Source organism: Fusarium solani (genome assembly GCF_023522795.1).
Source record: "Fusarium solani strain SB1 chromosome Unknown bctg00000002, whole genome shotgun sequence".
Classification (NCBI taxonomy): domain Eukaryota; kingdom Fungi; phylum Ascomycota; class Sordariomycetes; order Hypocreales; family Nectriaceae; genus Fusarium; species Fusarium solani.
In genome coordinates, this window is record NW_027072155.1 from 2162306 (window position 1) to 2187615 (window position 25310).

A 25310-nucleotide genomic window follows, 5' to 3' on the forward strand; every position below is an offset into this window, starting at 1 on the left:
GGGACCAGACCCGACTTGGATGGACTGGGCTTTTAGGAATTGCGTCTTTTGCGTGTGTTATCACATCACTTGGGATTGTCTATCAAGCAGGACAAAGTCAAGTTTTGTTTAGAATTAGTATGAGGAACGACCTAGTACAAGAGCTTGTATTGTTCAGCTCACTTAAGTATAGCAGCGAGCGTGATTACAAGCACAGCCTGATACCAACATTAAATAATGATATTGTTTTGTCATGAATGACCTGAAAGTGCCCCTCGATCAGCTAGTGCCATTAACCAAGTTCTCGGTCGGCACGATTTCCCAGTCTCTCACGGTTCCCTTCCAATCGCTGATGCGCACATCCCTGATATCCACCGACACAACCCTGACCTCCTCGCCAGCCACGAAGCAATTGCGGCCACCGTCCTGGGCGGGGCCATTGCCGCCGTTGCCATTGCCCTGCTGAAACCGCTGGATATCGACCTCCTCAAAGGTGTTGTTCTCGAGATGCTGCTGGCGATAATATCGCTCCTCCTCAGTCCCGCTGGGCACCAAACGGGCGGCACCTCCTATGGTGGCACTGATGCTAGATAGCTGCGATGTGTTGAGGTTGAGGAGAAGGGAGGCGAGGCTGGAGCGTTGCTCGGGGCCGGGGGAACCACCAGAGAGGCGGCGGCCATGGGTGGGTGGTCGATGAGAAACCCCTATAGCTGAGATTAGCACGCCAACCCTGACAGATGAAAATCGAAGAATGAGATGCGCGACGTACAATCGTGAACGAGTAGAGACACATTGGGGTTTGCGACAAGATTGATAGTCTTGCGAGATGCCGGGTTCGTGGTCATGATGATGACCGGGTAGTTGGAGTAAGGCGACGAAGGCAGGTATGTGTAGTTCATGAGCGATACTTGTGGAATGTTATCGTTACATGTTGCCAGATGAAGCTATATCCAATGTCAATCTTCTGTATTGGAGATGATATCCAACGCAACGGGCTGTCGGCGATGCGGGGGAGGGGTGCAGCGTACGAAGCGAGCATTCTCAAGGCACTGGACAACGTCTGGGGGAAGCGTCGATGTTGTCTGCTTGTTAGTGTCGCCTTGAGAGGCCTCAGCGTTGAGTGGTATATTTTGATCCATTGTGCGATGATGAGTGTTTGTTGATGTTGATGATGGAGTTGACCAGGATGGAACTCGTCTCGACGCAGCTTCTCCAACTCGGCACATTCCGCGACTCCCGGCAGGAATGATGACAGCGCTTGAAGCTTAGTCATCTATCGCTATCGATCTGGAGCTGGAGGGGCAGTCGCATGTGACGTAGCGGAGCAGCACCTTCCCCAGAGCGAGCTAAGCAATTGATCTAGCAAGAGCTGCCGTCCGGGGAAGTCCTACCCGGCTACTTGCGGTTCCTCGCGGTCACGTTCGCCCCCAACCGGCTTGGACCTCTCAAGCCGACGGCATAGCACATTCACGGCATTAGAAACGAGGGTCATCAACCGAGAAAGGCCTTTTCGAATAAATTTTCCCCTTCTTCAGATGCTTCTCCTTGCAAACCTCTCCTCCTGAGGCCTTCTGAAGCTGCCATTGCTGTCTGTCTCTGAATTGGGTGCCTCTCTCTCCAACCGCCCGCCATGCGTTCCCTCCGCGCAAACCGTCGTCTTCCTCTGAAGCCTCTCCCTCGTCTCCTCTCTACGACCGCCTCTCCCAGCGCGGCCTCTGCTTCTACTGCCTCCTCCTCTTCTACTCCCAAGTATACACCGATCAATTCGGTCCTTATCGCCAACCGAGGCGAGATCGCCATCCGTATCAACCGTACTGCCGAACGCCTCGGCATTCGTGCTACCACAGTCTACACCGATGTTGACGCTGGCTCCTGGCATGCCTCGTCGGGGTTTCAATCACTTGGCCTCGGCCCTGCCAACGCCTATCTAGACGGCGAGAAAATCATTGCGCTGGCCAAGCAGAATGGTATTCAGGCCCTACACCCCGGATATGGCTTCCTGTCAGAGAACTCCAAGTTCGCAGAGCGCTGCGAAGAGGAGGGTATTGTGTTTGTCGGACCCCCAGCTACTGCTATGGCCGACATGGGACACAAGGCTCGCAGTAAGGAGATCATGACTGCTGCCAACGTTCCCTGTGTGCCGGGCTACCATGGCACGGAGCAGGGCGAGCAGGAGCTTCTTGAGCACGCTAAGAAGATCACATTCCCTGTTCTCCTCAAGAGTGTACGAGGAGGTGGTGGCAAGGGAATGCGAATTGTCTTGACAGAGGATGAGTTCTTGACGCAGCTCAAGAGTGCTCGTGCCGAGGCCAAGGCCTCCTTCGGTGAGGGCGGCGAGGTCATGTTGGTGGAGAAGTACATTGTCCGTCCTAGACATGTTGAAGTCCAGGTATTCGCCGACAAGTGGGGGAACACTGTTGCCCTTGGCGAGCGAGACTGCAGTGTTCAACGACGACACCAGAAGATCCTAGAAGAGTCTCCTGCTCCTGATCTGGACGAGGCAACTCGACATGACCTCTGGGACAAGGCTAGGAAAGCTGCGTCTGCCGTGGGCTACGTCGGTGCCGGCACTGTCGAGTTCATCCTCGACAAGGACACCAACAAGTTCTACTTTATGGAAATGAACACTCGACTCCAAGTGGAGCATCCCGTCACAGAGATGGTGACCGGCTTGGACTTGGTGGAATGGCAATTCCGAGTCGCTGCTGGCGAGAAGCTGCCCCTGACTCAAGCAGAGGTTGAGGAGCAGATGAACCAAAGGGGTGCTGCTATCGAGGCACGAATTTACGCAGAGAACCCTGAGAAGGGCTTCATTCCTGATTCAGGCAAGCTGGTGCGTGCCTATCTGCCTACCGAGTTGCAGAGTGAGGATGTCCGCCTGGATTGGGGATTCCGATCTGGCAGCACAATCTCTGAGGCATACGACGGCATGATTGCCAAGCTCATTGTGCGAGGCGATACAAGAGAGCGTGCCATCGCTAAGATGGAGAGCGTTCTACGTGCTTACGAGATTGTCGGTGTTGCTACCAACATCGAGTTCCTCAAGCGACTCTGCCAGACTGACGCCTTTGTTGCCGGTGATGTCGAGACCGGCTTCATTGACAAGTGGAGAGACGAGCTCTTTAAGCCTAGGCACATCAAGAACGAGGTATTCGCCCAAGCAGCACTGGGCATGGTCAACTTTGAGCTCCGAAACTCTGTGCCCCACGGCCAGACACTAGGCTTTGGCGAGGCCAACACCATCGGTGAACGGAAGCTTGCCTTTAAGATCCTTGACGGATACAGTCAGGAGGAAGGCGAGGTTGTAGAGGCCAGCGTGACACAGACGGGTCACAACCTTTTCAACGTTGTCGTTTCTCGCAAGGGTGAAGAGACGCCCCAAGTCTTCACCAACATCGCATGCCAACCAGAGCCAGAGGGTGAGGTGATGAAACTGGAGTCATACTTCCCCTTGGAGCGAATCCAGTCTTCCGTGGTGCCCCAGCATACAGACAACGATACCAAGGTCACCATCTTCCAGCATGGAGTCAAGACAGATCTTGTCCTTCTACCGCCCAAGTGGTATGAGAAGGCACTCGGCTTGAAGGAGGCGACTGCATCTGTGGCTGCGCCAATGCCCTGCAAGATCCTGAAGAATGAGGTAGTAGAGGGCCAGACAGTACAAAAGGGAGCGCCCCTTGTTGTGTAAGTGTTGTTCTGTGAATCCTTCAAAACAATGCTAATACAGGAGCAGGATCGAGTCGATGAAGATGGAGACTGTCATCCGATCACCACAGGACGGCGTGATCAAGAAGCTAGCACACAAGGAGGGGGTAAGTGATAAAGTCCGATCATACCCAATCAAGATGATTCTAACCGGTTGTAGGACATTTGCAAAGCTGGAACAGTTTTGGTCTTGTTTGAAGAGGGTGAGGCCAAGGAGGGAGAGGCTTAAGGACAATGAATACCATGATAATGTTGGGTTTTGGGGCGTCATAAGGAAGACAATTTTATGCGAATACATGGGTTTTCAGTATGGCTCATGTCATGAATGAGGCTACGTTGGGTTGCAAGAGGGCCCGACCTATGTAGTCTCTTGATAAGGAGAGGATCTACATGACTCTTAGACTCTAGGATCGCAATGATGAGATAAGTTTAAATGCTATTCTGAACACTACCAACTCCAGCTGTGATAATAACAAAAAGTGAGATATTGCCTGTAACTGTATGCCAGTTTTCCAAGATGTCTTGGAAGGTCTTTTCTCTTTACACCGTCTGTTTGTAAGTATGTGATGTCTGTATTCCTGTAAATGCCCATATCCGAACGCCATGAAATACTATCCAACTCCCGGTCGTAAGTCGTAAACCTAAAATGAAAGAATGCTATGGTAGCCACAGGCTACCTCGTGTGCATCTTGGTGTAGTCCTCGGGGAGGTATCTCGCAAGCTTGGACTTCTTTGCGGCCTTGCGGATGCGAACCCACCAATCTTGGAGGCGAGCTTCAAACTTGGGGTCTTTTTGTGAGGTGAACGAGGTGAAGTTGTTGAGCAGATCCTGGAGAACGGTCAGCATGACTAACATGAATAAACAGCAGCAATCTCTTACCTCCTGAATCGCCAGCGTGATGAATCCCAAAACAAATGCCACCCAGGCAAGCGTCCCCTTGGTGCTCAGAAACTGGTTTCCGCCGCGGAACTCGACCGTGCCCGTGCATTTGCCCGTCTTGGGGTTGGGGAAGATGTTTTGAAAGTTCCACAACACGTAGCGGTTTCCCTGCATGTAAAAGTATAACTCCGTCTCAGATCCTTTGGCCTTGATTTCGGTCGCCACCTTGTGCATGGAGGCATTGCTCCTCCCACACAGCATGAGAGTGTCGTGGAGGCCCGATCCTTCGCTCTGTGAGTTGGGGCGGCAGTACTGGTTCTGGCGACGCGCCTGGGGGAGCACGGCGGCGACAAAGTCCTGGTAGACGACCGTGGCGAAGGCGATGCGACGGAGGGATCGCAGGGAGAACTTGTTGTGAAGGGAGACGGGCGTTACGTGGACGTGGCCGCCGCAAGAGACGTCCCTCTGGGGGTTGAAGTGGACGCGCATGGCTTCCCAGAACTCGCCGAGGATGCTGCTAACCTCTTGGGTTGTGTCGAGGCGGGGGGAGACGACCTCCATGCAGACTAGTGACGACGTCAGTGGCGAACTAGACAAGGATATCACGACTTGTGAAAGTTGGAGGATGAGTATATAAACTTACCCATGGGCCGCTCCCTCTTCAAGGAGCCATCTCTGGTCACAAACCACTTGCCTCCGTAGTACTCGGGATGCTTGCTGTACCTGGAGTTGTCGTCGTGGACGGCCTCGATGCCCCGGTTTCGCAGCTTCTGGGCGAGTTGGCGATACCAGTCGACGTTGGTGAAGCTCTCGCCGCCGCCGTACGGCTTGGCGACGGCCTCGATCTCGATGCCAAAGTTGTAGTTTCTAACCATGATGGACGTTTGCTTGTCTTCGATGAAGGATGGGAGATGAAGGATAAAGGGTAAGAGAAAAGACTCGAGCTTGCTTGTGTATATGAGGCCCTCTAAAAGTTTCCGTATGTATGTCGTCTGCCGTATCACATTGTCTGTCCGTCTGTTCGCCCTGCTCAACTCAACAAAAAACACGAGCAAATTGTACGTATTTCTTTGGCGCTCAACTCAGCTCAAATATTGCCCGCATGACCTGAAGCTGTCACATCTCGAAAAGAGGAGAGAAGGAGAAAGAAAAGCAAAAAAATTCACCGTCCTATTAATGCAGAATCGAAGCAGAACCCAGGTCGCTGTCACTTGCGGGTCCACCCGCCGGGGATCACGGAGGCTAGTCCGTGTGGGGCCGGGGCCTTAGCCGGAAGAAGAGGAGGAGCCCAACCTTCTTCTTTCTTTAGCGGCAACGGGCTGGGCCGTCTCGTAGCGTCTCAATTGACAGTGAGGCTATCGGATGACTGTTCAACGTTACTTTTACTCTGTCACAGCCTGGGGAGGCGCCCACGTCGGACCCAGGCATTCGGGCCCCCGTCAGACTCTGCCGTGCTCTGCTATTAGAGGCTGACCCTCCCCCTGAACGTGGACGACGGCAATTGGCTCTTGGTCGAGGCCCTTGCTGCCCAATGTGACTCTCACACAAGTCAGAGACATCACCGCCAGACGACACGCACACGATGGTCCACACGCCGCATCTCGCTCCGCCTCCTCGGAACTGGTCTGGCCTCGCCAGCTCGCCTTGCGTTCGCCTGGCTTGACCGTCAACTCATGACGTGCCTCTTGCGAGGGAGCCAACCTACCCCCATCCATTAATCTCCGTTAGCTCACTAATTGCTCTCCTCACCTCACGCATCTCCCTTTTTTTCTACTCTCCCCCTACTCGCCAATCTCGTTAGCCCACTCACACACGCACTCACATCACACATCACATACATACATACACTCCGACCATCGGATGCACGGAGCTTCCTGCCTCCGGATCATCTTCAACAGCATGGCCTCGCACGCCCCGGTCACCGCTACCGCCGCCGCCACCAACAAGTACTATTTCGCCTATGGCAGCAACCTCCACCTCGAGCAGATGAAGCGCCGGTGCCCCGGCAGCAAGCTCATCGGCAGTGCGAAGCTATGGCACTACCGCTGGCAGATCAACGAGCGTGGATATGCTAATGTCATGGAGGCTGACGGTCACTGGGTCGAAGGTCTCGTCTTTGAGATCAACCAGCGTGATGAGTCCCGCCTGGATGTCAATGAAGGTGTCTCCAAGAATGCCTACCAAAAATGCTTCATGACCGTCATGCTTCGGCGTGCAGAATCGTCTCTATATCGCCGGCCCGTATCCTGGATCGTCAATAACGGAGGTCCAGCCCAGGCACGTCAGATGGCAGCAGGACAGAGGAGATCCGTCAATCATGATCCGCACTGGGAGCAGAATGTGCTAGTGTACATCAGCCCTCAGTACATCGTCGACAGCCCGCCCAAGGAGGAATACATAAACCGGATCAACCTGGGCATCGCCGATGCTAGGGTCCTGGGTGTTGCTGAAGACTACATCAGCAACTGTATCCGGCCGTTTGTCCCGGCAACAACGCCAAAGGAGACCACGGCGCCAAAGACAACAGGTGCTGGGACAACAGCAACTACACCTACCAAGCCAAAGGTGGTGAGAAAGGTTCCGAGTCCAGGGAGAAAGGCTGTCAAGCAGCCCGTTCGAGAAGCCAGGAGACCTGCCGGTGCTGCTACTGCTTCAAAGAGAACTCCAAACCCATCACCAGCCCGATCAGCCCCAGGAATTAGCCCAGCGCGAGCTTCAAGACCAACACAGGCTCAATCTCAGGCAGCTCGTCGAGCTAGGAGCCAGGAACCCCCAAGAGTAGTCGTGAATACCTCTGGACGGTCAGGACCATCTCACAGGCGAGCACGTTCACATGCCTACTCACAACCACCACCCCTTCCCCCAAGGCCACTATCTGAGCAGGTTGCCGAGTACTACCAAGGAACTACTCTCCGACCCCCCACCACAAACCGTCAACGGGCTACCTCGGACGTCGGGGCACCACCACCTCTACCACCTCGGCCTGCCCGTCGAATGCGCAGCATACCCGTCATCATTGTTCAGGAAAGTCACAGTAGTTCATGGCGCAGATAAAAGAAAAAGCGTCGACTAGCTGGAATACTAGCCTCGACGTCATCAACATTCTGGAGATACTCATACAAAAGTGATAGTCCTCGTGCGTCTATATGTTTCATTGCCTTGTCATCCATCGTCCGCTAACTCCTGTCCGTTAACAAAAGAAACTCGCCTCACACATGAAATCTCATCTGTGTCTGGTTGATGCCGATACTACACTCCCAGCCGTCCCTAAACACACGGTCAGAGCTTGGAAAGGTGACCGGAACGGGGGTTCTTACTTCTCGCGGGCCCTCTCGCCACGCTTCGGCTGGGACCTTGTGATGACGGTGCATTGTCCCATAGCCATCTCATCACGGTTGGCGCTTGGCTTACTTCGCCTTCTGTGTTGTTGATGAGGACGGTGGGTTTCACAATTGCTTTCACGCCCTGTTTCTTTCCTTCTTCCATCCTCTCGACGAATAATCCGGGGGCAACGTCAAAGAGGTACGACACGTTTCGTCGTGACGGCGAGGTTTGTTTGGTCCCGCTCAAATCGAGAATCATGCCGTTGCTCGCAAGGTTCAGGCATTGGTAAACCTCGAGTCTAGACGCAGCCGTGCGAGGGGCGGGCCATTTCAATGAGAAGGAACTTGAGGCTAGATGGAGTTGATGGACAAGGTCTGATGCGGGCTCAACAATGCTGCGGCGAACTGAGCTGTGTAGCTCTGCAGGAGGTGTCCTGGGAGCAATGACTGAGAGAAGAGTGGTCAAATCATTGGTGACCATATGGAGGTATCGTGACCGTCGGGTTTTGAAGATGGGTTGATGTGTCAATGCTGTGAGCGTTTCGCTCCTCCACTCTCTGCATTGGGCCTCATCTAGAGTAAATTAGTCTCAGGTATAACGGAGTTTACAAGGGAAATTTACCTCTTGGGAGCCGAGACATGGTGCTCTGAAGTTCGTCGAGCCACATCAGGGTCCCATCCTCTTCTGTGTCATCCAGGGGACAATAGAATGATTTCGAAAACAAGGCAAGGTACAGGTAGTTCATGATGGCCCCCATTATGTGATACTCATCAGACTGGTCGGCATTCAGGCAACGCCTCGACTGCTCTCTGAGGAGGGCAACAAAGCGTGACGCCTCTGGGGGAACTGTTCTCGACTTGAGACGGCCGCTCTCCAGATCCTCAAGGATATCCTTGACCCGGTTCTCAACCCACCGCTGAACGTTTCCTACCAAGTTCTTGTAGGCTTCCCTCGCCTCGGTCTCAGTAATGTCCTTTCTGTTGGGCTGTAGACGAAAAATCTGTTCCTGGGCATCCTGTAGCTGCTTCGCCTTGGTCTTGGTTTCCCTCCGGGATTCGGAAAGCTGTTTCTGGGCGCTGGCGAGTTTCTTCTCCAGGGCTTCAACCTTGGCCGAGAGCTTGCTCTTCTCAGTCTCTCGGTTCTCGATTTCCTGCTGCCGGGAGTCCAGTACATTCTCGGTGAAGCGGCGTAGATGGGTCTCGTTGGTCAGCTTGGTTTTGAGATCAGGGCTCTGGGGAGAGGTCCCCTTTCCTACCGGGCCATTCTGTTCTGCTGGTCCTTGCTTGTTCCCATTTTGAGCCGGAGTTCCGGCCTCTGACTTCATGGTGGTTTGCTGATAGACTCCAAGGCGGTTGCCCTCAATGACGACTCAGGGTAAATGTCATCTAGTCTGTCAGCAGCGTATTTGAGGGCGATTCACCGTCTAACCTAGGCCAAGCTCAACTGAGTCCGACAGCTTCAGCCCGACAAGATGGAGTGAAGCCACATGTGGCACGACTGGGTCATTCCCTCGATGCATCGCCAATAAACGCCGTGGTTGCGCGATAAAGACCCAAGCAAGCAGCCTCACGGTCCGGTTGGACGACGGCTGTGTCTCAATTAGGCGCCGGTCGATGGCTACCTAACGCATCCAACTCGCTCTCCGCTATGTGACACAAAAAGTCGGTCTCGCCTCAGAGCTCCACCACATACCTTGCGACTGGCCTCCCACCGTCGTTTTCTGCATGCAGGGCCAAGAGCACGGTGCTCCAAACCATGACCGCCTACTGGATCCGACGCCCTGCGTGAGGCCGGAGAGCGGCAGGCGATGAGTTGGTCGTCGCAGCCTCCAGTAGTCGGTGAATGGGGCCCAAGCAAAGGCCCCAGTTCCCGCCCAGCAGTGAGGCCCGAAAGGATCGCAACAGCAGCGTCGTGGCCACCGAAAGAGCCCGTCGGGTGCTGATGAAAAATGATCCGAAGCCCTGCTGATCTCTGTCATACCCAATGAAGCGCCGACGAAGCGAAATCTAAGCGAAAACGCCATTTCATTTGCAGGTCCGAATAATCCGACTGGAATACCGCCTCGCCCCGATACACTCACTGTAAAGAGGCCCGCGGAATGCCATACCTGGTCGCCTTGTGTCACCAGCAGTTGATATAGCGATGAGACAGCCATAGCAGGGAACCTCGAGATAGCAACCATCAGCCATGAGCAGCCGAAGAATCATCGTTTCGATAGATTTCGGAACGACTTACTCAGGGGTTGCTTGGGCCGACACAACTCGAGTAAGCCGTCTGGTCTGCCCTTGTACCTCGAGACACTCCACTAACCTCCATCAGCCCGATGTTCAACATGTTGTGACGAGCTGGCCCGCCGTCGGCTCCTCCAAGAGCAGTCCCAAGGTGCCAACGGAGCTCCGGAAGGTCGCCAACGGATGGCAATGGGGATTTCAGATTCCCGAGTCGGCCAAGAGAAGTAAATACTTCAAACTGTTCGTCTGCCTTCTGTGGTCGTTTCAGTCGCTTGGTCTAATCAAGTAACCCTTGCAGGAAGCTAGACGACACTGGCCAAATAACCAAGGATGGAGAGTCAGCTCAAGATCTTACCAAGGTATACCTGTCATGCCTCCACGCGCATTTCGTCACCATTCTGGAGGCACGGTTGTCGCCAAGTGTAGTGAGGTCGACCCCCATGGACTTTGTTGTGACGGTTCCTGCGATCTGGTCGCCTGCGGCAAAGCAGGCCACAGAACGAGCAGCCGCCATGGCTGGATTCTGTGGACATCAAAGAATCATGCTTATTTCGGAACCGGTATGTTCGGTATCAGGGATGAGATTGCAGTCCTAACTGGCGTGTAGGAAGCAGCAGCACTCTATACCCTCAAGACTCTGAGCCCTGCCACGTTACAAGTAGGGCGCAAGTTTGTTGTTTGTGACGCAGGAGGTGGCACTGTCGATCTAATCTCCTATCAAGTCACACAAGTCGGCAAGCTCGAGGTCAACGAAGTCACGGAGGGCACTGGTGGGAAGTGCGGCTCCTCGATGCTCAACACCCGCTTCCGCCGGCATCTGAAGCAAACCCATGGTGAAAAGTACTGGACTGATGAAAGGCTCATAGTCGCCCTGAACGAATTCGAGTCGGTAAGTGACCCAAGCATCCCCCGAAAGTGCCCCAGCTCTAAGCGTCGTAGTTCAAGAAGACCTTTTCTCCCAAGGGCGAGCCCCTGACAATCAAGGTCGAACCCAGCCTTGGTCTGCGGCGAAACCGGTACACAATGTCACAAGAGGATATGAAGACCAAGATCTTTGAACCTATCATGAAAGATATTGTCTGCCTCATCAAGGAGCAAATCAAGATGGCAGGAGATGGCGTTGCTGCTGTGATCATGGTTGGAGGATTTGGCCAGAGCCGATATCTCAAGTCCCGTGTGCGGGAGGCCATCTCATCCAAAACCGAGGTCCTTCAACCAGAGAGCGGCTGGACGGCTGTCGTCAAGGGCGCGGCAATCCACGGGCTCAGTCGGTACTCGCCAGCAATATCCCGAGTGGAGGTTGCATCCCGAGTTGCGAGAAGATCATACGGAGTATGCTTGCTGACCAAGTATGATATGATGAGGCATGATCCAAAGGAAGCGTGGGTAGTTCGGGTCACTCTTCAAGTTCCCGCTGACATGTCGCAGTTTCTGGTCCGAAAAGGAGCAAGAAACGGTAGTCACTGAAATGTGCTGGTTCATCAGAAAGGTAACAACACTGACAAAGATTGATAACGCTCTGGTATTGACATGAGCAGGGCGAGTCTTACCCCGAAGGTAAACCGTCAACAATCGAGTATCAGTGTGACCTTCCCGTCATGCTTGGCCATGAACCGCAGACCGAGATCGAAATATTCAGTCACAGCGACGACTCAAAGACGCCCATCCACCTGGACTCAAGCACACAGTATATCGGAACGCTCTCGCTCGACTTGAAAAAGATCCCCGCCTCTGCCAAGAGAACTGCCAAGGTCAGGCGCATGGGGTGGCATCGGTACTATTGCCTCAAGGGAGTCATCGAAGCCAGTTATGGGTCAGCAGAAATCACATACAAGGTCAAACTTGGAGGTAAGAAATTCCCAAATGAACTAAAGACCTCGTCCTTCTAACACGGTTCCGCAGGAGTTACGCATGATGTGGTAACTGTCCGGTACGAACGGTAAGGACAAAGGCTGGCTGGATGCCGCACAATTGTACGACAGAAAGGAGACGAGTTCTCCACGAAGTAATGAATTATCTTGGATCAAGCTCAGGCGTTTTTTGTTTGTAAGCATGTTCGTCAATGGAGTCAAATTTGGTGGCGTAAGTAGGTAGGTAGGTAGTTGTAGGAGGAAAGTGCATCTAATTCAAGCGTTTGAGACCGAATATGATCCACCAAAGGACTAACATTAGGGTATAAGATAACTATCAAGAAGAAAACGGACATAGATATACAAATAAGCCATGAATTTTATACATATAATAATATAGTTTGTCAGTCTCTAATACCTGAAAATATTTGAAACAGAAATAGAGAGTACTCATCTGTTCACATCTCCTGTTCCCCAGGTAGTCAGAGACAAGCGGGAATGTGCCAGTCAGACAGTGGATCATGTAAAGTGGTCACGTGCACTCGCGTTAAGCCCCACTACCCATCGTCGCGTCTTCTGCCTTGTTGGATCTTGAAATCAGCCATCCCTCGCTATCCATCCAAACCAGCGTGGAATCACGATGCTTTATGCGTCATGGCCGGAAATATTCATCCCAGGGCGGCTCTGCTTGATCATGGACGCCCAGGCGGTGATTTTGCTACCGGTCCTCCGCCGTCAACCCTAGCTGCCCAGCTCGTGGAGAACATTTCAGCATCAACCAAATCCTCTAGGTCGGACGAGAACAGTGAGCTGAAGGGCTTCTTCGCTATCATCCAACGCGTCAAAGATGATCCTGCACTTCTCAAGACTCCTGAGGAGCGTATTGAAAACAATCACATGCTCCTTTACGTCTACGCTCGCGTTGTCCTGGATGGCATTCGGTTGGACGATCCATTCCTCGATTGGGCCCATGTACGCACCGAGGGCATCAAGGCAATCAACTTTCTCAAGTTCACCATCAAAGAGACACCATTGGTGCTCAAACACAAAGTAAATGGTCAAGAGTTCATGTTTCGCGGCCAAGAACCTTTGTGGGTCTGGTTGCTCCCTCAACTGTTGAGGCTTCTTGGGCATCCGCAATGCGTCGAGCTTACGGAGGGCATTGAAGGTTTCCTTCAATACTTGATACTCACTGTAGCGCAGACACGGAGTTTGTGGGACTTGGCTCCTGCTATCATGCTCTATCTGCGCACCACATTGTCTCGTAGGTCTTGCTCTACCGTGTTGAAGACACCTTTTGCTCACAGATACTAGGCCTTCTTGACTACCTACAGAATCTCTCAATTGTGCCTTCTTCAGAAGGAATCCTCAGGGACCTATCCCTTCCTCCAGATTTTGCCGTAAGCCGGCACTTGGGCGATGATTTATCCCGTCTCAACCAACTCACCTACCGCGTCGAACGAATGCCACAGGCTCTTCAACAGTGTCTAAGCCTCGGCGATGCCTTATCCTATCCCCTCTTATCCGGTGATGTAGCGTTTGACATGGTTTCGTCGTTCTCGGAGAGTGTGGTATGGTTGCTCGATGCTCTTGTGGACATGCGGTCTCTCCAGAAGCGCTACGAATCTGTATTTCCGGGCTCGCCTCTTCATATCATTCAGAAAACCTTACAGATTGTACGAGCGTTGTCCAATAAGAAGGGAGTTGGCGTTTCACTTCGGAATAAGGCCGTCACGCTCCTGGTCTTATTTTGCGGCGAGATGGCATCAAGTCCTGACAGCTCGCCCATGCTAGACTCCACTGACGAGGAAACTCGTCGCACGTATTGCGTGGCGCTTGCTACAGTCGCAAAGGCATGCATCGGCGATAGACCCCTTGGTCGGTTAGCAGTATCCAAGCTTGTGGACGAAACTGCTCTGCTATATCCAGAGATGCCAGCAGAAACAGATATATGGGTGGGAAACTACAATCAATCATGCTTTGCCGGAAGCTGACAACTCAACAGAGAACGACACAAACTCTGCGACAAGTCACCGCCGTTCCCCAGCCGAAACTGCTTGATAACGATTTGCATCCTTCAAAGTTCCAGGACGAGTATGTGCGTGAGGCGATCGAAGCGTTGTCAATGGCCTATAAGGAACCTGATGTCGACCCCGAGGACCGTACCAAACGGAGAAAGGTTTCATCCCAAGATCATAGCGCCATGTCTGTCCTAGTGAATTCGATTAGGGAGAGCTTGGGGCTTTCACGGGAAGATGATGACAACTGGGCGAATTTTGAACAACAATACATGTGAGTTATGCCTCAAGCACTGATGTCTCGATACTGATGAATAAAAGGGATGCGTTCCCGACGGTCGATGAAACGCACCAGTGCCTTGCTCTTGATCTTTTGTCACGAATTTGCTGTCTTGCTGACAGTGAGCCCGAATCGTCTGGTGCTGTCGAACCAAAGGCGGCTGATTCCCCGTGTCCTATTTGCGAGACGAATTCATGGCTGGGTCGTACAGCTTCCCACGAGGCCATCCTTCATAGGTCTCGGGTTGAAGCTCTCTTTACAAAGTTGGTCCGTTTGCCATCCATCGCAGAGTCTCGCCGTCCAAGAGTTGCTGCTATGCTGGCGCTGAGAAGAGTGGTCCAACATTGCGATGATACAGAACTGCTTAACTTGGAAACATCTGCATTGGGTCAGTGGTGTCTTCAGTCTCTGAACAGTTCTTTAAGGGAACTGCGCATCGCTGCAGGGAGGGTCCTGGCAACCTTCTCCCTTGACAGACCTGAGCCAGGTTTTGCACGTATGGTACTCCCGACTCGTCACCCAGGTAGAAAAGGCATCACCAATCAGCCCCTTCCTGACCTCCAAGCCGACGCTGCTCACGGTAGTGTGCGTTCGAGCGCGACGGATGGAACGTCTCCGATGAAGCGCCAGGATTTGGTGCATCGCAACAGGAAGAATTCAATTGCCTTTCTCAAGTCGCTATCTGAGAAGAACCGTGCCAATCTAACAGAGACATTCATCATGGCATGGGGCCAGTTGGGCACAGTCGTGTGCGAAGACGAACTTAACATGGTCCTCATCAAGCTCATGGAATACTTGGGAAGCAGCAACAACATAGTCTCGGCGTTCGCCTTCAATGAGCTGTTGAATTTGTCAGAAGCCCGCGGAGTAACACCCCGCGGTCTCTTTGAGCCTTTCTGGCCAAATCTGGCATACATGGCGACCAAGGATATGGTTCATCGTCCTCAGATGAGCCGTGTGATCGCTGAGTTACTGCAGGTCTCGGTTAACGAGCTGCTTCTCGTCATCCAGACACACGCGGTGCCATGGCTAGTGCTTGACAAGCAGAAGGACGTGATACAGAAGATCTCAGAGGCCCGGCAGGACCCAAGAGATTGGATGGTGGTGATGGATCCCCCGAACCTAGCTGCCACTCTTGCTCTGTTGTTGATCCAGGAGACTGAAGACATTACTGCCTTTGCAAAGTCGCGCTTGAACGAAATATCGACTCATTTTCACACTGCACCCATCATTGAGCTTCTTCAGACAGAGCCTGTCCTCACCGTTATGGAGTTGCTGAAGGTGGCGGGCGAGGCAGACGAATCCAAGAAGGCACCCGTAAGTCAAATGCTCACCAATATATGTCAGATTCTAATGCCTTTGCAGGTCCGAAAAGCCTTGAACACCATTGCTTCAATGATTCTAGCAGAGAACAAGGACGCCAGGGCGATGAAGAAAGGGGAGAAAACTCCTCGATTCATTCAATCTCATCTTCTTGGCCTTATGGCTCGCCTCACAGAAGTCATCAATGATCCGAATCTTCCATTCCAAGAACGTCGGCGATACATTCGGGCTATGGAACAAATGCTGTGCGTGATCAAGGACTCGGCAAGATTCGCCAGGCCACAGGTGAGAAAATCTGAGTTCCATACTGGTTTCACCGCTCACATGTGCAATAGATTGCCGCCTGTCTACTATCTACTCTGGCACAGGACACTCTGAGGGAAGCGAGTTTCTCCTGTTGGGCGGCCATGCTCAACTATTTTGATGAAGAGGACGTCGAGCAGCTGCTGGAGACCACGTTCTACGTGGTTACCCAATACTGGGACTCCTTGAACGAGTCAACAGCCCTGCTTGCCAAGGAGATGCTCCAGACCACCGTTAATCGTTACGACGGCATGATCGCGAGATATATCCTCAAGCTACCCTCCCTTCGCCACATTCCTGAGCTAAAAGACGTTGAGACGAAGCTGGAACAACACCGACCAGCAACTCCATTGGTTGAGGAAACCCTAGAGGCCTTCTCCGAGCGGATCAAGCACGAAAACTCAGGCGTTGTCCTCCAAGCACTGACAGAATTGGTTTCGTACCTTCAAACCAACCAAAACGCACTGCATGCTTCCGCCGCCAGTCAACAATCAGACGCTGTTGTTGCAGCGCTAATGCGATCTCTTCTTGACTGCGTGTGCACGTACAACAACCTTCCAGGAGAGATCGCTCCGCTCTGTACCGAGGCGATGGGCCTAATTGGGTGTCTAGATCCCAGCAAGATCGAGACAGTGAGGGAACAGCGGTCCGTGGTTATCTTAAATAACTTGGAGACTTCCGAAGAAACCACGGACTTTGTCCTTTTTCTATTGGAGCATGAACTTGTGCCTGCATTCTTATCTACCACTGACAACAAGTTTCAAGGATTTCTGTCATTCGCCATGCAAGAGCTGCTCAACCGCTGCGACATCACGGCCGCGTGTGCCATGGAAGGCACCGGCATGCTGGGTGGCAGCGAGATTTATCGGAAATACATTGCGATGCCAGAAGCTGTTCGAGAAGTGGTGGCCCCTTTCTTGGGCTCCCGCTATGTTGTTGCGCCAATGGCTCCTTTGGAGGTTCAGTACCCGATCTTCAGTCCCCCTAAACCACATGCGACCACTCCCCCGAAGCCGTATGCAACCTGGCTGAGATTCATCGTCTTGGATCTTTTACGAAAGGGACAAACCCCTTATGCAGATATGATCTTTGAGCCCCTTGCGCGTGTCATTCGCGTCAGAGACGTCATTATCGCAGAATACCTTCTCCCACACTTGGTTCTGCATCTCCTTTTAGGATCCAGAAGTTCTAAGAAGGAAAAGGACGACGTCCTCGGCGAGTTGCTCAACATCCTGAAGCATCAACCTGCAGAGAACGCCTCGTATCAAGAGAAGGAGGAAATGAAGCGATTTTGCCATGTAAGTTGTGAAACACTTGGCAAGGTTAGGCTGCTAATGGAGTTCAGGTCGTTTTCCGAGTTGTGGACTGCGCAATGAGATGGATCCAGACCAAAAGAGCCGCAGGACGCCTCACCGAATCCGACAAGGAGAAGTTAACCCAGGTCCAAGAAGCTCTGGATATGATACCCGCCGAGTTGATATCAGAAAGGGCCATCGATTGCAACGACTACGCCAGGGCTCTCTTTCACCTCGAGCAACATGCCCAAAAGATGGAACAGAGAAAAAGAAAGCCGGATGAGCGCACTCGCCTTCTCGAGAAGCTCCAGGACATCTACGCCAATATCGATGAACCCGATGGGCTGGACGGAATATCAGCCCATCTTCATGTTCTCGACATCAACCAGCAGATCCTGAGCCACCGCAAGGCCGGAAGATGGACCGCGGTACAGAACTGGTATGAAATGCAACTAGCAGAAAGCCCCGACAACGTCGATTTCCAGATCGACTTGCTTCACTGCCTGAAGCAGGCTGGCCAACACGGTGAGGAATCCAGAAATCCCCGTCTCGTTCTTGGCTAATTATAAACAGAGGTCCTGTTGAATCATGTTGAGGGAATGCATACCGATGTTTCGACAGACAACAAGATCATGCCCTATGCTGTGGAGGCGGCATGGGTGACGGGCAGGTGGCAAAGCCTGGCCAAGTTCAGCAAACGGTTCCATGGCGATGTCGTCGAGGACTTCAACATATCGGTCGCGACCATCTTTGCCAAGTTGAGGAACAAGAGTGACTTTTCCGAGTTGACTCTCCTCGTGAATGACATGAGGAGAAAGATTTCGGCATCAATGAGCACCTCATCTACTGCATCGCTCCAGGCTTGTCACGATCTTCTCCTCAAGGCTCACATCCTCACCGACCTGGAGATAATTATAGCTACGCCAACAGAAGACGAGGTGGCGCGTCAGAAGTCCATGTCCCTTCTGGATCGAAGACTTGAGGTTCTGGGTGCCTACGTGAACGATAAACAATACCTTCTTGGGATCCGTCGAGCAGCCATGGAACTCAGCCGGTAAGTCAGGTTAAGCAAAGCATGCAGAAAGTCCCCAGTACTGACCGCGAATAGGCCAGCATTTACTGACCTTGATATCTCGGGCCTGTGGCTGTCAAGCGCACGGCTTGCGAGAAAGACAAATTCGTTGCACCAGTCGTTCAACGCTGTTCTACACGCCTCCAAGCTCGGCGACGATGGCGCGGCCATTGAGAATGCCAAGCTGCTCTGGAGAGAAGATCAGCACCGCAAGGCGATTCAGATTCTCCAGGGAGCTATCAAGAGTAACAAGTTCATGACACAAACAGGAACTTCAACCAGCACCAGTTCCACCAAATTGAGCCCGCAACAAAAACTGCTGACAGCGAGGGCTCAACTCCTCCTTGCCAAATGGCTCGACAGCGCTGGTCAAACGCATGCCGGAGCCTTACGCGAGAAGTATCAACAGCCGCCCAAAACGTACTCCACATGGGAGAAAGGACACTACTACCTTGGCCGACACTACAAGAAGATCCTTGAGGCCGAGAAGCCGCTCAAGGTTGATGACCAGAGCGACAACTACATTACGGGCGAGGTTGCCAGGCTTGTCATTGAAAACTACGTGCGCTCGTTAAACTCGGGAACGAAGTATCTCTACCAGACTCTCCCGAGGATCTTGACCCTTTGGCTGGACCTGGGAGCACAGGTGGACAAGGCACCCGAAGGCAAAGTCTCACTGTCTCGTGAGCTTCATCGAAGACGCGTGGAACAACTGAATCTTTTGCACTCTTTCCTCGACAAGTATATTCACCGATTACCAGCGTATGTCTTTTACACGGCATTGCCGCAGATCGTCGCCCGTATTGCGCACCAAAACCCGAACGTCTTCGATCGACTCACACATATCATTGTCAAGGTTGTCGAGGCTCACCCTCGGCAGGCGCTCTGGAGTCTGATCGGCATCATGACAACCAGACAAGTGTCGGAACGAAAAGCGCGGGGCACTCAGATCCTCCAAGCATTGAGGAGCGTATCCAAGAAGGTAGAAGGCTCGACATATGACCTGAAGTATCTACTGAGGATGGGAGAGAAGCTAGCTGAACAGCTACTTCTGGCGTGTCAGAATGGAGACTTCCATGGCAACAAGACGGTCCACGCCAGTCTCACCCGAGACCTTCGATTCAACCACAAATGCACACCCTGCCCGTTGGTCGTGCCTGTCGAAGGCTCTTTGACGGCGACACTGCCAGCTGTATCCGAATACGTCAAGAAACACAAGGCATTTTCGAGAGATATGGTGACGATTGGGTCCTTCCTGGATGATGTTTTGGTGCTTAGCTCGCTCGCCAAACCAAGACGACTCACGGCACGAGGCAGTGATGGAAAGCTCTACATGCTCCTCATCAAGCCAAAGGATGACCTGCGAACTGATCAACGTCTGATGGAGTTCAACGGGTTGATCAATCGATCGTTGAAGCGAGACGCCGAATCTAGTCGAAGGCAGCTCTACATCCGAACGTACGCAGTCACACCTCTCAACGAAGAGTGTGGTATCATCGAGTGGGTGCCGGGGCTCAAAACCATGCGAGATATCCTCATTGGGCTCTATGCTTCACGGAAGATCTATCCTGATTACACTGTTCTCAAGCAACTGATGGACGAAGCCTGTCTTTCAGATGGCAAGACAAGAGTGTTTACAGATGAGGTTCTCGGTCGGTTCCCGCCAGTGCTCCAGCTCTGGTTCACACAACAATTCCCCAACCCATCAGCCTGGTTCAGTGCCCGACTGCGATACACACGCTCATGCGCAGTCATGTCCATGGTGGGCACGATTCTCGGACTTGGTGACAGGCACGGCGAGAACGTCAACCTAGAAGAGGGCAATGGAGGAGTCTTTCATGTCGACTTCAACTGCCTGTTTGACAAAGGTCTCACGTTTGCCAAGCCCGAGCGTGTGCCGTTTAGGCTCACTCACAACATGGTGGCTGCCATGGGTATCTACGGCTATGAAGGACCTTTTCGCAAGTCATGTGAACTGACTCTGAGTATCCTTCGACAACAGGAAGAGACGCTCATGACGATTCTTGAGGCATTCATCTATGACCCGACGTTGGATCTACAGAAGGAGAAGCGGACGCATCGAAGGGGAGACGTAGGCGTCAAGCTACAGCCGCAGAGTGTGGTAGACAGCATCAAGCGCAAAGTCAAGGGATTGCTCCCGCACGAGAGCATTCCATTAGGAGTCGAAGGACAGGTGGAAGAGCTGATCAAACAAGCGGTTGACCCTAGGAACCTAGCAGCCATGTATATTGGGTGGTGCCCATTTCTTTGAGATGGTGCAACGTTTCAGCTGGGGTTAGATAGACAGACAATGGGTTCTTTTAAATAGACAATTCAAGGCATATAGAGAGAGGGGAAAGTGTGAATAATGAAGAAAAATGAAAACTGCAGATCAATGTACTGCCTTCCAAGATGCCTGGCTTTCTTTATCTGCATTTTAATTTATTGCCTGTTGGTTGGTTATCGGGGGCGCATTGTGGTGGTGGTGAGGGGAGGGGGCCTGTGACTTGGGTAGCTCCTGCCTGGAAGAAAAACGAACGACGCGTCGCGCGCACCTCCCTCAGCCCAGCTCCAGCTCCTTCCCAAGCTCCATGCGTTGGCAGCGCCTCCCACTTCACCCTTCCTTTCAATCTCTCACATCATCTCCCCCTCTCTCTCTCTGCCTATTTTTCACTTCACAGGCGAAGGGATATCTATAAATTCCCTCTCCTTTCCCGCCAGCTCTAAGGCCTGTATTTGATTTCCTCACTGTTGCGCCTCTTGATTTTTACCCTGGCCATTTTCTCTTCAGGTCGCGCGCGCAAACCCAAGCGAAGCTCGCCCCCTCTCTCTGTCTGCACCCTTTGTCTCTTCCGACTCATATTTTTCCCTCTCTCTCGTGCCATTTTCGTCGCATCACAGGACGTTTCCTACCACCGCAAAGATGGGCGAATACCGTATTGGTGAGTCTCGAAATTTCATATTCTCGTGGGCGCCGTTGTCGCACTTCTTGCGGCCGCTTCTCCCCAAACTCTATGACGAACCATGATTTCTAACGGCGTCGCAGAGGTGTCCCCCAACAACCGCGCTGGTTGCAAGGACAGCGAGTGCAAGAAGACCAAGGAGAAGATCACTAAGGGCACCCTCCGCTTTGGCAGCTGGGTCAGTATCGAAGATCATGGAAGCTGGGCGTGGAAGCATTGGTAAGATGTCCTGGTTTCAGTCGCAGTCGCAAACCCAGCAGCCTTGCTAACGTGTACCATAGGGGATGTGTCTCTGGTCAGCAGTTGCAGAACGTCCGCGATCTCTGCGAGCAGGGCGATGGTAGTTTTGACTGCGATGCTATCGACGGCTACGATGAGCTTGGGTAAGTCATCGTCTCGTACCACGTCTGTCTCTGTACTCACACTCTCAGGGACCATCCTGACGTGCAGGAAAAGGTTCGGCGCTGCGTCACCCAGGGATTCATTGATCCCGAAGACTTCAATGGAGTAAGCCTTTCGGATTGCCTTGCTGGTCGACTCAACTAACCATCACGTAGGATCCCGAGAAGAACAAGCTCGGCGAGAAGGGCATCCATCTAACAGCTGCTCAAAAGAGAAAGAGAGAAAAGGATGCTGCTGCCGCCGCTGTAAGCTCTTAGCCAATTTGTACCACCAACGTTGCTAACCCGATATCTAGGCTGCTGACGACGAGGAGGAGGACCAGCCCAAGCCTAAGAAGGCACGCAAGACCAAGGCCGTCAAGGCTAAGAAGGAGGAGGATGAAGAGGAGGAGGAGCCCGCTCCTGCTAAGCCTGCCCGTGGCAAGAAGGCCGCTGCTAAGGCCAAGGTTAAGGATGAGACTGAGGACGAGGCTCCTACGCCCGCTCCCGCTAAGAAAGGACGCCGGACTTCAGCCCAGAAGGTCAAGGATGAGGCTGATGAAGAGGAGCCTGCCGCTGCTCCTGCTCCCGCTAAGAAGGGACGCCGAGCTTCGGCCCAGAAAGTCAAGGACGAGACTGATGAAGAGGAGTCTGCTCCTGTTCCTGCTCCTGCCCCTGCCAAGAGAGGGCGAAAGGCCGCCACCAAGAATACTGAGGAGGAGGAGGAGGAGGCTCCCGCCCCGGCTCCCGCTAAGGGGCGCAAGGCTGCTGCTCGAAAGACAAAGGATGAAGCTGAAGAGAAGCCTGCCACAGTCAGAAGACCACGCAGGGCCGCCGCCAAGAAGGCCCCTGTTGTCGAGGAGGATGAAGACGCTGCTGAAGAACAGGAGGAAGACGAGAAGCCTGCTCCTAAGGCCAAGGGCCGTCGTGGACGCCCTCGCAAGGTTTGAGCGTGTCTTAGTTGAGATGTCAAGATGTCTTGGGCAGTGTTGACTGCCAAGGGATAATGATGTTTCCCCGGTGAGTCGAGGTGTTGAGGCATGATCAGTGTGCATTTCATGTTTTGGGAGCGTTTTGCCATGATATCTGGTGGACTGATGAGGGTTGTTTGGTTGATAAATGGAGGTCAATGTACAAAATAAGGCACGACCGTAGTGTAATAATTCAGGGCATGGTGGAATTGGCTTGAGCAGGTGATGCTGTGACCAGCAACTGATAACCTTGGGGATATGATTGTTGACCAGAGGATCTTTTCATACCGAGGCAACTGGTAGGTTTGGCATCCGTGACATGAAATGAACCCAACAGAAGTGAGATCCAACTGTACTATGTTCTTGTTCATACAGACCATAGGTGAAAGGCTTCCAAGGACATGGCGTAAAAGGCACTGGTCTCACAGATGAATGAAGTAGATCTATATGTTATCATTGAGCCTATGGAAATGCTAGAATAGTGCGTTGGTTCGCTCGCTCCTCATATACAACCACACGTCACCCTCCCGAGATAGTTAATTGTCCTTTGCCTTGAATATGTACAGTTCGAAAGAAACCCCTCTCCTTTTCACGGCCCCTTGCTCGCTCATTACCACGTAAAACTCTCCTCGACAAAGTCTACAACGCTCGAACCCTGGACTACACGTGCTGCTTCCCGGACGTCGTCGGCGAGGGCACCTGGACCGCACACGGTGACGCACATGGCTCCCATTTGCTCCTGGACCTCCTTCTGGAGGAGGAGGGGAACGTTAGGCCGCCCTGGGAACATGCGCACTGTGGCGCTAGCACTGACGATGTCGCTTGGGTTCTGGGGCCGAGTCACGAAGACCTGGACGCGGAGGACGTCTTTGCGGTTGGGCATGCGGAGGATCACGTCCATGTACGGGCGAACCCACTCGAGGGACTCGTACTCACGGATGATCCAAACGAGGGTGATGCGTCGAGTCGCTGTCGTGCCGTCGTTGTATCCTTGGAGGAGGTGGCGCATGTACGAGACCTGGTGCGTGATGCCAGTTGAGCCGGCAAAGAGGACGACGTGACCGTACGAGTCGAGGCTGTTGTGGCCGGCGTAGGGGCCTTCCATGGCAGCCTTGATTCGAAGGGGTCGGCGGGACAAGGAGACGCGATCGTTGAGCTTCTTGGTGAAACCGGTCTGGGCTCCAATCAGGAACGAAACCTTGGTGGTCGTGTTGGGCTTGTCGATGGCGTTGAAGGGTTCCTTTTCGAGGACGGGCAGGGAAGAGTCCTTGACGTGCTCAACCCAGGCGATGGAGAAAGGGTGGCTTTCCCAAGCGCAAAGGCCCCAGAATCGCAGGTAGGCGTGGGTTCCGGGCTGCACGTCGACGTATCTAGGAAGGTGAAGTGTTACTCGGGTGACGTTGCCAGGCATGTCTTCACAGAAAGCGTCAGTCCATCCCTTGGCGGACCAGTTGACGTAGACGATCCGGATCATGCGAGCAAGGCGGTCAGCGAACCAGAGAGCCATGATGGCCATGATCCAGGGGAGCTGGGGAAGGCCGCCAGGGAGTTCAGACGAGGCGCAGTGAGCCCAGGTGGCGATGAAGGCCACAAAGGCCAAGACGATGTGGACGTTGAGAAAGGTCTCGTAGAAGGCGTGTCGCAGAGGCGAGAGCGAGAGAATCAGGAGGAGGGTCATAGCCACCGTCCCGACTGCTCCTGAACCCACAAAGAGGTTGGTGGCGATGGAATGTCCAACGCCCTCCCAACCGATGTCGTCAACAGCAACAATCGCCCAGGCGATGGTGTGGATGATGGCCTCAAGGACAACGATGCGACCCATCCAGCGATGAAGCAGGTTGTAGGTATCGAAGCTAATCTTGAGAATGGCGATGAGGGGGTTGTTGCGTCCGGCAAAGATGATGAGAGGCACCATGTTGACCAGAGACAGAGTGCCAGAGCGGCCTCGAAGCTCAGCGCAGAGAGCCATCTTGTTCTCATTGGCCCAGTCGAGGACAAACATGTAGGCAGTGTTGCTACCGAGGTAGATGAAGAGGATGACAAAGTGAAGTCGTGAGGGGAGGGTACCCATGCTGATGGCGGAAGAGAGCCTCATTTCTCTATTGTGACGCTTCTTCCACAACGGGGCATAGATGATGTGCTTCTTGAGATCGGGCATCCAGCTCCACTGCGAGGTTCTCCAGTAGCCCTGCTTGTTGCCGGCCACATTGAGCGTCGACACCTGGCGGAGCTTTGCCCAGAGGATCTCGAAGATGCGGATGCCGAGAACGATGAGGGCCATGATGCCCAGTGTCCACCAGAGCACATCCTTGAAAAGCAGATTCATAGGTTGATTGACGCCATCGAGACTCGAGTGGTAGTTGGGTGTATAAGAAGCCTGCTCGGGGTTGGCGTGAGCCGCCTCGGCACGGCTCTGCAAGGTTGAGGTAGCCATGAAGGAGTTGGCACTGGCGATCCGGCGCCGGTAGAAATCCATCTTGTTTGGTTAGGTGTAGTAGTAGTAGCAGCTCCTTTAGGAGCAAAGAGCGAGAAAATGAGCGGTATATGCCTTGTTTTATCGGGAAATGTCGAAGAGATGAGAGAGTGAATAGACGCTGTTCGCGGCGGGAAGAGGTTTGTCCCAGAACAAGAAGAAAGAGACGACGGTGATTGAAAGAGAGTAGATGTGCGCTTGTTCCTCCTTTAGTGATTTGTATGTTCAGAATTGTCAGAACATGATCGTGAGTAGTCGGTCGT

At 53.0% G+C, this 25310-nt stretch overlaps 8 protein-coding genes across 8 annotated transcripts; 4 read left to right on the plus strand and 4 right to left on the minus strand.

Moving 5' to 3' along the window:
• Positions 1-258: 258 nt before the first annotated feature.
• Positions 259-1118, minus strand: MRS44_004641 (uncharacterized protein; the record flags this gene model as incomplete). Its single annotated transcript, XM_046280912.1, has 3 exons — positions 259-683; positions 749-923; positions 1008-1118. The coding sequence occupies 3 exons, from the start codon at positions 1116-1118 to the stop codon at positions 259-261; spliced, it is 711 nt and encodes a 236-aa protein (XP_046136221.1).
• Positions 1119-1609: 491 nt separating this feature from the next.
• Positions 1610-3913, plus strand: MRS44_004642 (uncharacterized protein; the record flags this gene model as incomplete). Its single annotated transcript, XM_046275595.2, has 3 exons — positions 1610-3663; positions 3713-3791; positions 3845-3913. 3 exons carry the CDS (start codon positions 1610-1612, stop codon positions 3911-3913), a joined length of 2202 nt encoding a protein of 733 aa, XP_046136220.1.
• Positions 3914-4357: 444 nt separating this feature from the next.
• On the minus strand, positions 4358-5439 carry MRS44_004643 (uncharacterized protein; the record flags this gene model as incomplete). The annotated part of the gene is made up of 3 exons (XM_046268837.2): positions 4358-4513; positions 4565-5130; positions 5208-5439. 3 exons carry the CDS (start codon positions 5437-5439, stop codon positions 4358-4360), a joined length of 954 nt encoding a protein of 317 aa, XP_046136219.1.
• A 1024-nt stretch (positions 5440-6463) lies between these two features.
• MRS44_004644 (uncharacterized protein) lies at positions 6464-7618 on the plus strand (the record flags this gene model as incomplete). The annotated part of the gene is made up of 1 exon (XM_046280911.2): positions 6464-7618. The coding sequence occupies one exon, from the start codon at positions 6464-6466 to the stop codon at positions 7616-7618; it is 1155 nt and encodes a 384-aa protein (XP_046136218.2).
• Positions 7619-7843: 225 nt separating this feature from the next.
• Positions 7844-9212, minus strand: MRS44_004645 (uncharacterized protein; the record flags this gene model as incomplete). Its single annotated transcript, XM_065622277.1, has 2 exons — positions 7844-8460; positions 8510-9212. The coding sequence occupies 2 exons, from the start codon at positions 9210-9212 to the stop codon at positions 7844-7846; spliced, it is 1320 nt and encodes a 439-aa protein (XP_065478349.1).
• Positions 9213-10075: 863 nt separating this feature from the next.
• Positions 10076-20532, plus strand: MRS44_004646 (uncharacterized protein; the record flags this gene model as incomplete). Its single annotated transcript, XM_065622278.1, has 17 exons — positions 10076-10153; positions 10208-10359; positions 10418-10679; positions 10727-11008; positions 11059-11501; positions 11548-11608; positions 11658-11967; positions 12022-12058; positions 12647-13233; positions 13284-13924; positions 13975-14261; positions 14309-15584; positions 15633-15875; positions 15926-17191; positions 17239-17713; positions 17762-18242; positions 18297-20532. The coding sequence occupies 17 exons, from the start codon at positions 10076-10078 to the stop codon at positions 20530-20532; spliced, it is 9117 nt and encodes a 3038-aa protein (XP_065478350.1).
• A 752-nt stretch (positions 20533-21284) lies between these two features.
• On the plus strand, positions 21285-22553 carry MRS44_004647 (uncharacterized protein; the record flags this gene model as incomplete). Its single annotated transcript, XM_065622279.1, has 5 exons — positions 21285-21442; positions 21505-21606; positions 21655-21730; positions 21781-21870; positions 21921-22553. The coding sequence occupies 5 exons, from the start codon at positions 21285-21287 to the stop codon at positions 22551-22553; spliced, it is 1059 nt and encodes a 352-aa protein (XP_065478351.1).
• A 631-nt stretch (positions 22554-23184) lies between these two features.
• MRS44_004648 (uncharacterized protein) lies at positions 23185-25050 on the minus strand (the record flags this gene model as incomplete). Its single annotated transcript, XM_046270691.2, has 1 exon — positions 23185-25050. The coding sequence occupies one exon, from the start codon at positions 25048-25050 to the stop codon at positions 23185-23187; it is 1866 nt and encodes a 621-aa protein (XP_046136213.2).
• Positions 25051-25310: the final 260 nt, after the last annotated feature.